Here is an 11,007-nt window from a genome sequence, read left to right on the forward strand (position 1 = left end):
TGTGCAAGTGACAGCTGTCTTTGCCTCAGTCACCTTATTAGTAAAGGTACATAACTGTACTTATCTAACTTATTTTAATAAAAATCAAATGTGTTAATAGTTGTATTCAGAACATGCAAAGTATGTGTGACCAGCTATTATTCTTCTTAGGAAAGGAGGCTCAATATTCTTACCCTTCTCTGATATTTGGCAAAACTCTGGTGTGACTTCAGACACTAAGCCCTCAAGGAAGAAGATTTTGTATATGACAGGCAAAGTTTAGAAGTCTTATTATATTTCATAATGACAGTGTAGGTCCTGGTGAACAGAGCAATGTTAGAATGCAGCATACGGTGGTCTGCAGTTCATCATGACTTCTGGAGTGTATCATGTTTGATTATATTGATAATAACATGTACCCACTTGGCATAGTTTTACCCCTCTTTTATCTCATAAAACTCATTAATTATTTGAGTCCCAAGATGATGTTGTTTTCTTGATATTCTGCTGAAGGCCTACAGAGATCAATGATTGGTTTCAGAAGCTTAAGGAATATGGGCCCCAGAGACAGACACAAATAAAAACATAGAGTCTGTGTCATTTTACTGCATTCCATCTTCAGAAACAAAAGAAGCAATGTCTATCCCATAGGTTGGTTGGTAGGATGATACTCTGATTTAGGGGGAGTTGGAAAGCAGTGGTATTGATTTATTTTTTAGCATCTGTACTTAGTTCTCTCTTAGAGGGTGTTTTAAAAAATGTCATGTTACAGACACTCTTTTATGAAAGTATTTAAAGTTCTGGAGGAACAATCTCAAAGAGAAATGACAGCAATTTAATCTGAAAAACCAAATATCTTGTAATAGCTACTAGTGTAAGAGGAAAATGAGTGTGAACAAATTGGGAAGAATGCTTGATTTCTGCCACCTTCACACTTCCTCCTCTGTCACACTAACTCCCTCCAGGGAACCTGGGAAAGACCGCAGGGAGATTCTCCTGACAGCCACTTAGAAGCTGAGAGTGGCAGTGAGGGGTCCTCAGGACTGTTTGTTTTTTTGTTGTTTAGTCGCTCAGTTGTGTCTGACCCTTTTGAGACCCCATGGACTCTAGCCCTCCAAGCCCCTTTGTCCGTGGGATTTCCCCAGGCAAGAATAGTGAAGTGGGTTGCCATTTCCTCCTCCAGGTGATTTTCCTGGCCCAGAGATTGGACATGTGTCTCCACGTCTCCTGCATCGCAGGCAGATTCTTTACTGCTGAGCCACCAGTGAAGTCCCAGAACTGTTCATAGAAGAACAGAAACATGAGACCAACCTCTGAAGCAGACACGAGAGGAACAGAGGTGTCTCTCCATAGCAGGTTTCTTATCCCTGGTACAAATGACATTCTGAGTTTTAGTGCAGAGCCTCTTTCATCCAGGATAAACCAACTCATGCCTCTAAAGTGTTTAAAATTACCAAGGGTCAGGAGGGAGAGGAAATGAGCATGTTCTTATCTTCTGTTGGCATTTTCTACGTATCACATGCCTTATCTTTTCTTTAAAAAATCCAACCTTCCTTCTCCAATGCAACCCATAACAAGATTTTCCATTGCTTTTTCTTTGTAAAAAATTGTTACAAAATAGTTATGTTTCATTGATGTTGTAATGATTGGATATACGATGAAATTTATGTACATATATAATATTTTATCTGTGCAATCTGGCTTAGCATTTGTCACTTGCCACTTTTCATGGTCATTAATAAAGCCCTTAACAATTCTTCAAAAAGCTATATAATTTATATATATGTGAAAAACTATGAATATATAGTATAAATATGAAACTCTAGCATAAGTGTATATATGTCAGTCACTCAATTGTGTACAACTCTTAGCAACTCCATGGACTGTAACCCCACAGGCTCCTCTGCTCACGGAATTCTCTAGGCAAGAATACTGGAGTGGGTAGCCATTCCTTTCTCCAGGTGATCTTCACAACTCAGGGATCGAACCTGGACCTCCCACATTACAGGCAGATTCTCTACCGTCTGAGCCAACAGGGAAGTCCTGTATATAAACATATACCATAACTTTGATTATTTGTTTGAGATTTACACCATATTTCCAAGTTTTGCTTTCATAAATAATGGTGCAATGCAGCAGCAAGCATTTCTGTTAATTTCATGTTCACATCTTTGTTGTCCCTGGTGGCTCAGATGGTAAAGGGTCTGCCTGCAATGCGGGAGACCCAGTTGAGATCTCTGAGTGGGGAAGATCCCCTGGAGAAGGAAATGGCAACCCATTTCAGTATTCTTGCCTGGAGAATCCCATAGACAGAAAAGTCTCGTCCATGTGGTGGCAAAGATTCAGACACGACCGAGCGACTCACACTTTCTCTTTCTTTGTTTAGAACTTCAAATAAATCTAAAGCAGTGAATTTCCATAGTGAATTGTATAGTGTAATTAACAAAATCACTACACTAACTTTATAGGACAGTATGCATTATCATGTATTTTTTAAGAGAGGCAAAAATGAATCAAGGATGATATAATGTAGAATAACTATTAATATTTTACTCCATATCCAGTAAATTAGGAACATGGAAAAGGGAAACTGCACTGCTGTGACAGACTTCATCCTCCTTGGATTCTCAGATGCCCCTGAGCTCAGAGTCTTCCTCTTCCTGCTATTTCTCTCCATCTATGGAGTCACAGTTTTGGGAAACCTGGGCATGATTGCCGTGATTCAGGTCAGCTCTCAGCTTCACACCCCCATGTACTTTTTCCTCAGCCACTTGTCCTTTGTGGATTTCTGTTACTCCACGATCATCAAACCGAAGATGCTAGCTAACATCTTAAATGATGACAAAGCCATTTCCTTCCTGGAATGTGTTGTACAATTCTACCTGTTTTGCACATTTGGGGTAACTGAGGTCATTCTGCTGGCAGTGATGGCCTATGACCGCTTTGTGGCCATCTGTGACCCACTGCTCTACACGGTCACCATGTCCCGAAATCTCTGCACGGGGTTGGTGTCTTGTTGCTATCTCAATGGTGCTATATGTTCTCTAATTCACTTGTGTTTAGCTCTTCAGATCCCATCCTACAGATCAAATGTGATCAACCACTTCTTTTGTGACCTCTCCCCTCTCTTGTCTCTTGCTTGCTCTGATGTGACTGTGAATCAGTCAGTGCTATACTCTGTGGCCACTTTCTATGAGATGATCACCATTGTGGTCATCCTCACCTCCTACTTGTTTATTCTCATCACCATCCTGAGGATGTGTTCTGCAGAGGGACGGGGCAAAGCCTTTTCCACCTGTGCCTCCCACCTGACTGCCATCACTGTCTTTCATGGAACAATCCTTTTCATTTATTGCCAGCCCCAATCTGGCAACAGCATGGATACTGACAAAGTGGCCACGGTGTTCTACACTGTCGTGATCCCCATGCTGAACCCCTTGATCTATAGTCTGAGGAACAAGGATGTGAAAGACGCGCTCAGAAAAGTGGGGAGCTCCAAAATATTTTCCTAGAGAATATTTTCCTAGCAGGACTCAGGGTTCCAGATTGGAGGCAGGTGAAAGGGTGATGATGTGCTATAATGTTGGAAAGGGTGAAAAGAAGTGGGTAGCTATGAATGAGTCTTTTTGACTCACTTATCTTTGTACCTTGTATCCTGTCAATTTGGGTTGAGCATATATCAAAATTCGCAGTCTGCTTCTTTGCTTTTATTCAATCTAAAATTCTTTAAATGGTTCTGGGCAATGGACTGTTAAAACACACATTTAGTTTGCTGTAAAACTTTCATAAATTTATTTAAAAACTCACATTTTATTTCTCTATCCATTATGGAAACTATGATTTATTTCAAAATTGAATGGCTGTTATTTTGCAGTGAAGAGCACATGTTTGATTTTATGCACAAATGATCATATTCTGAAATTCTGTTCCACTCCAATAGCTTGTTTAATTCCTTTAGAGTTTTTTGATGGAATATACATTCTAAGCAGAACTATCTTTCAAATTATAGGAATTAGACCTTGTTCAGGATACTTTTGTCATATAGAAAATTATAGTTTATAATTCTAACATCAAGGGCTTCTAATTCAGTGTTTCTTTGTTAGTTTCTTTTGATTTTTTAGGTCATTTTAGGTAATGTTTAGCTGAGAAATATATGAATTGAGAAGCAAACAGGCAAGCAATAAGAAAAACACTTGTTTTATTGCATATTTTGTCTGTGTCATTGTATGTGATTTTAGGCAAATCTACCTAATATATATATATACATCAAATATACACCTTACATAATATATAAATTCTGTTTGTCAATTGTACCTTAGTAAATCTAAAAGAAATTAAAAACATGAAACAATGTACTTAAAAAGGAGAAATGTTTGCTGTACAATCTAGATAACTTTTGCTATCATGTCATTATCCAACAGTTTGGGAGTCTCTGGGAATGATAATGGGGCTTGGTGAGAAGGTGACAGCTAAACTTTTGATTTACTTTCATATACAATGTTTCTAAATCTGCTATTGATTTTTCCTCCTGTTTTCAAGAAATATAAATTACATCAGGAAACAATAATTAGCTTTAATTGCTTGTTCTGAGCCTCTGAAGAAGAAGGCAAGGGATTCTCTCTAGGGCCTTGTGCCACAGGGAGTGGAGGAGACGTAAGTGTCTCAGCCTCCCCGGTAAATCAACGAGTCCTCTAGAGGGCAGAGGGGGGCACCTTTCCCACAGTCCATGTAGAGTATCTAATAGATACCTTAGCTTCAGTTATTTCTTCATGAGACAAATCACTTGGGGGAATTTTGAGTCACTGCAAACATTACATATCAGGAAAAAGAAGTGCATACTCTCCTGAAAGATATATAGAAGGGCCTGGCTTAGCTCAACTCCTTCATAGCAGTGTCCTGGACAAGTGTTTCCTGGGAGTGTGAGGACACAGGGGCTCTGAGACTCTTTGGTGCATGTCTCTCTGCTTCTGCCAATTCGGGGTAGAACTGTGCAAGGGAGAATAAGCAAGTATTTAAACAAAATTGAATTTAAAAGAATTAAAAGGTAACTTCTGGAGAAATAGAATCCACAAGGTTGCCTCTAAATAAGATTTTAAGGCATGGAAAAAACAAGTGCTGACTCACAAGATCACAAACAAAAACAATGGGAAGAAATTGTAAGGGTAAACATTTCAGATACCATGCTTACCAGGTTTGATGATAATACAGATTGCTTATATAATTGTATTTGGGAGATAAGGAAATAGATAGTTAATTGCATATAAGTTAACTAGAAGAACATGAAAATCTACCAGAACCGAGTAAATGATGGTCAGTGGTTTATTCACTTCCCATCACCTCCCAAGGGGACAGTAGATAATATCTGGAAGCATTTTTGGTCACAATGCAGGGACCAGGGGTGAAGTTACTATCATCGCCAGTGGGTAAAGGCCAGAGAAGCTCCCCATAAAAAGAATAATTCAGTCCAAAATATCAATAGTGTCATGATTGAAAAACTCTGAAAAAGATCACTGATAAAGAGCTTTATAATAGGGAGAATTGGCATGGAAAAACTGCCTTCTGATTGTTACTTAAATATACTTGTGAAAATAGTATGGTGGCTTTTCATAGTATAAAAATTAAATATATGATCCCATAAGCCAGTAATCCAGCTTCTGAATATTTATTTATTTAATTCAAAAGAATTAAAATGATGATTTCAAAGAGATACTAGCATTCCTGTGTTCATTGCAGAGCTATTCACAATAACAAAGATTAGAAATAACCTAAATGTCTATGGACCAAAAAGTGGATCAAGAAAATGTGGCATGTACATAAAATGCCATAAAAAAAGAAACAAATTATGCAGTAAATTACCACATGGATGACAGTATGCTTAGTGAAATATGTCAGTCACAGAAAGACAAATATGTATGAATTCACTTATATGTTCATGGAGTCAAAAAGTGGAGTGATAGATGTCAGAGGTGAGAGGAGGGGAAAATAGGAAATTACCAACCAATGAACATAAAATAACAATTAAGCAAGTTAAATGAGTTCTAGAGATATACTGTACAAAAATCATATTGGTAGTCAACAATACTGTATTGTACATTTAAAATATCTTAATTTGGTAGGTCTTATGTGAAATGCTCTTATCACAATAAAATATACATTAGTACAATATGATCACTAAAATCTAAATTTTACTTGGATTCCATCAGCTTTTTCCCTTTAATTCTTTCTTCATTTTCTTGGACCCAATCAAGGTACCACATTGTACTGTCTTCATGTCTCCCTAATGTCTGATCTGTGACGGATTTTGACTCTTTCCCCCTTTTTTTTTTTTTTGGCTTCAATAATTTTAAGGAGTATGGATGAGGTATCCTGTAGAATGCTTGCAGATATGGGTTTGCCAAATAATTTTCTCATAGTAAGATGAGATAATAGATTTTGTGGAAAGAATATCATAGAGGTGAAGTTCTCATCACATTATATCACTTGATAAACGATGCCCACACTGCACCACTGGAGATGCTCACCTTTATTTTTTACTTCAGGTAATGTTGGTCATATTTACTAAACTTGACTGTGAGATTTGAAATTGAGTTGAGTTAATAAAAATTATTTCTATTGTGTTCATTTTCCTTATTTAAATTCTATAGTCCTTGGTTTCTACAGTGAATATGTGTTATTTCAATAATTCAATAAACATAAATAATTAATGGAATGGATATGGTGGTGCAATCGCACAGAACAGTTATTTTAAAGAGATCAGTTCATTGTCCAAACTTAATATTTAACTTTGTAAATATCTCTGCTTTAACTATCAATGAATCATGATAATCTAAACGCTGGACCTTCATACTTCTCGCATATGTTAGAGTAAAAGTATAGAGGAACAAGGTTATGCCTGGCATATTGTAGTCATTCAATTAATATTTAATAATGATTTCATCTATAATTGCATAATTTTTATAATTGTAAAAAAGTACCAGTGTGAGGAAGGGTCTGAGAGAAGTGATTTTAACCTACAAATGTTCATATGAAATGCCCCTAACACTGCTCCAATTTTTCTAGAACACAAGAAAGAATTACATCAGACAATTGTGATTAATTTTAACTATTTCAAGGCTTTAAGAGAATGAGGCAACAGACAGTCTCTAGGGTTTATGCCCCATAGGTTGTGACTCTAGATATAAGACTATATCCATCACTCCCAATCAGGAGAGATCCTACTTTCATCCAACAGCAGGTATCATGGGAAGCTGCTGTGTAACACAGGAGCTCAGCCTGATGCTCTGTGACGACCTAGGAGGAGGCATGGGAGGGAGGAGGGAGGCTCAAGAGGGAGGGGGTATATCTGTATACATCCCTTCCAGCCAAAAGTAAATTCAAAAATAAGATTCTAAACAAAAATTAATAGTATTTTCAGAGTAGGGTATTAGGATAAAAATGTGACGGGAAATTTACCATTTAGACATAGAGAGTCCTTGAGTAATACTGAGTCTTTGTGAAAGTTACCAATCTGAACTGCACAGTAAGCCTAAGCCTACAGAGCACTAAGCCTGCAGAGCTTTGTATGGGAACTGGCTCATCTGAGCCCCTAAAACAAGGCTTCCCTGGTGGTATAGTGGTAAAGAATCTGCTGCCAGTGCAAGAGATACAAGAGACTTGGGTTTGATCCCTGGGTTAGGAACAGCCCCTGGAGTAGGAAATGGTAACCCGCTTCAGTATTCTTGCCTGGAAAAAATTACATGAGCAAAGGAGACTGGCGAGCTACATACAGTCCATGGGTTCACAAGAGTCTCAAGCAATGGAGTGACTGAACACGAACAGGTGCCTGGAATGGAGGGTTAGAAGAGCTCCGAGAATCTGTGGAAGCTGCATTATCTGGTTTCTACAAACTTTTGAAGGAATAGTCAAATTGAAATAAAGACAAAGATTTAGTAAAAAAAAAAATAAGCAGAGATTAAACAAATGCTAGTGAAAGAAAAGTAAAAGGCACTGTTTTTAATTAGGTATCTATAGAAGCCTTGAGAGCAAAAATTAAACAAAACAGAGAAGAAAGATATAGGAAAGATATTAGCTGTCATATTTCCTAAATGCAAAGAAACTCACCAGCAAATTAAAAATAATATTTGCATCACAAAATCCATTTCATGAAATAAAACATTAGTTTAATATTAATTTTCAAGTGGCTTAGACAAATCAGCTATAGTTAGAATGTCTAGCTTTGTGATAGATTGTCTTTTGAGGTTGTCTTTTTTAAATTTGTACTCAAATTTATGAGTAAAAGAAGATATAGGGATCTTGGGTGTCTCAGTTTTGCCTATGATCCGACATCACTGCTGAGCCATATAAAATCTATTTCTTGAGTTGTGGGTCTAGATACAACCTTATCAGAAACGACAGAGAAAATTCCTGGTATGGTAGGGTCTAAGAGGTGTTGGTCACCAATTGTGCATGCATGTGTGCTGAGTCGTTCAGTTGTGTCCTATTCTTTGCGACTCCATGGACTATATAGCCAAACCAACTCTGTCCTCGTAACTTTCCAGTCAAGAATACTGGAGTGGGTTGCCATTTCCTCCACCAGAGGATCTTTCCAACCCAGGGATTGAACCTGCATCTCTTGCATCTCCTACATTGATAGGTGGATTCTTTACCACTATCCTCCTGAGAAGTCATTGGTCACCAATTAGAGAAATACAATTCTTTTCTATTAGCATTTTCTCATGAGATATCATCACAATGCAGTACTACCTTAAATGCTTGATCTTTCTCTTTTACAGGTAATATAGGGGAAGAATAAATGTCTTTATTTATGGACATTTCTATGTTATAATCTTTAGTAGTGTTAGTTAAATTTTTCTCAAGTTCCTTTCTCATCTCATCTGATGTTGCCTTCTAGTATAGCTCTCTGATATGTACACTTTCATTGAACAATTTCCCACTGATTTAAGATCACCAGTTTGTCACAACTTGGAACATGATTATGAATAAATGAAGTATCTTAGTACTAAGACGTTGAGCATAGATTTTCTTGTAGGCAAATGGAAAATCTGTGGGAGTCTGGATCAAGATTCCAGTCACAGATGTGTAGATTGATCTTTATTTGCCTGTTACAGGGAAAGTCAAGGATCTCCGTCTTCTGCTTTTTTATGTCTTTGATAAAGAAATAAACTGTATTTTCCTTATTATTTGTTCAATGCTATTATTCCATAAGCAATGAGATGGGATTGATAATTAGGGCTCCTTGAGCTGAGAAGAACACTCTCTGAAAAAAATTAAGGTTTATTTTGACAATAGATTTACTGAGTCAGAAACAAAGTTAAATGTTAAAGTATCATGTAGAATTAACAATAAAGGCAATTAACTGTTAGAGGGGTCATTCTTAGTGTCACATTGTGAACATGTGATGCAAAATGTAGTTTATTTAGAATTTTCTCACTTTTGCTACCAGTTTTAGGCCTGAAATAATCAGTTATGGTACTAGGCTAGGTTAATCTTTTATGAATTTATAAAGTTCAAGAGGACCTAAAAGTGTTATAGAAGGATTTCACTTAAAATAACTCCCAAATCTTTTGATTTCATATTATCTTTAAATATTAAAATTATAATTCAGAACTAAAAAGTTCAATAATGGTACTGTGCTATTTAAAGAAAAGTTTAAGTGGTTATCTTGTTAAAATGTGAGACACTTAGCAATCCTGCATAAGACACAGAGAGAGAGATCCTAAAAAAGACATTTTGCTTCATCTTCCAGCTCTGAAAAGGAGGCATTAACCAAGGGTCTTACATCCTCATTTTCTCTAATATTTTTGTTTCCAAGGCTGATTCAGATTCTGACAAACAGAAGCCACGTTTCTATCAGAAAGAAATAAAAGTGGGGCCAAGTTCACTCTCCTGGGCTTCTCCGATCACCCAGAGTTGCGAATCCCCCTCTTCTTGACGTTCCTCGCCATCTACAGTGTCACTGTGGTAGGGAATCGTGGGATGATTGCAATCATCAAAATTAACCCCAAACTGCACACCCCCATGTACTTTTTCCCCAGCCACCTCTCCTTTGTGGATTTCTGTTATTCCTCCATAATTGTTCCCAAGACCATGGTGAATCTCATGGTAGAAGACAGAACCATTTCATTTGTAGGTTGTGTAACACAATTCTTTTTCTTTTGTACCTTTGTGGTGACTGAGTCCTTTTTATTAGCTGTGATGGCCTATGACCGCTTCGTGGCCATCTGCAACCCTCTGCTCTACATGGTGGCCATGTCCCCGAGACTCTGTGCCACATTAGTGGTTGGATCTTATGCTTGGGGAGTAGCTTGCTCCTTGACTCTCACATGTTTTGCTGTCAAATTATCATTTCCAGGTTTCAACACAATCGATCACTTCTTCTGTGAGTTCTCCTCCCTGCTTTCCCTCTCTTGCTCTGATATTTATCTCAACCAGTTGCTGCTTTTTATCTGCTCCACTTTTAATGTGATCAGCACACTCTTCATCATTCTCCTGTCTTATGTGTTTATTGTTGTCAACATCCTCAAGATGCGTTCAGCCAGTGGTCGCCGCAAAGCCTTCTCCACCTGTGCCTCCCACCTGATTGCCATCAGCATCTTCCACGGCACCTTCTTCTTCCTCTACTGTGTGCCCAGCTCCAAAACCTCCAGGCACACAGTCAAAGTGGCGTCTGTGTTTTACACGGTGGTCATCCCCATGTTGAATCCCCTGATCTACAGTCTGAGAAATAAGGATGTCAAGGACACAATCTCCAAGATAGTGGGCTCTAAACTGTTTTCTTATTGTGTATTATAATAATAATAGTTTGTTACTGATATGTAAACAAAGTGTAGCTACAAAGGTTGGTTTTTAAAGATAAGTTTAAATTAATGAAGAGTTAATGCTGTAAGGCAGGAGAAGGGGACAACAGAAGATGAGATGTTTGGATGGCATCACCGACTCAACGGACATGAGTTTGGATGGGCTCCGGGAGTTGGTGATGGACAGGGAGGCCTGGCATGCTGCAGCTCATGGGGTCGCAAAGAGTCGAAC

At 37.9% G+C, this 11,007-nt stretch overlaps 2 protein-coding genes across 2 annotated transcripts; both read left to right on the top strand.

Annotated features, from left to right (window-relative positions):
• Positions 1-2,555: 2,555 nt before the first annotated feature.
• LOC145514903 (olfactory receptor 5L1-like) lies at positions 2,556-3,491 on the top strand. Its single transcript, XM_081513897.1, has one exon. The coding sequence runs from the start codon at positions 2,556-2,558 to the stop codon at positions 3,489-3,491; it is 936 nt and encodes a 311-aa protein (XP_081370023.1).
• A 2,396-nt stretch (positions 3,492-5,887) lies between these two features.
• LOC145513792 (olfactory receptor 5D18-like) lies at positions 5,888-10,770 on the top strand. The gene is made up of 2 exons (XM_081510751.1): positions 5,888-5,945; positions 9,815-10,770. Exons 1-2 carry the CDS (start codon positions 5,888-5,890, stop codon positions 10,768-10,770), a joined length of 1,014 nt encoding a protein of 337 aa, XP_081366877.1.
• The last annotated feature ends 237 nt before the right edge of the window (positions 10,771-11,007 follow it).

This window comes from Giraffa tippelskirchi, chromosome 7 (genome assembly GCF_054371585.1).
Source record: "Giraffa tippelskirchi isolate mGirTip1 chromosome 7, T2T-mGirTip1v1.2.pri, whole genome shotgun sequence".
Taxonomy (NCBI): Eukaryota; Metazoa; Chordata; class Mammalia; order Artiodactyla; family Giraffidae; genus Giraffa; species Giraffa tippelskirchi.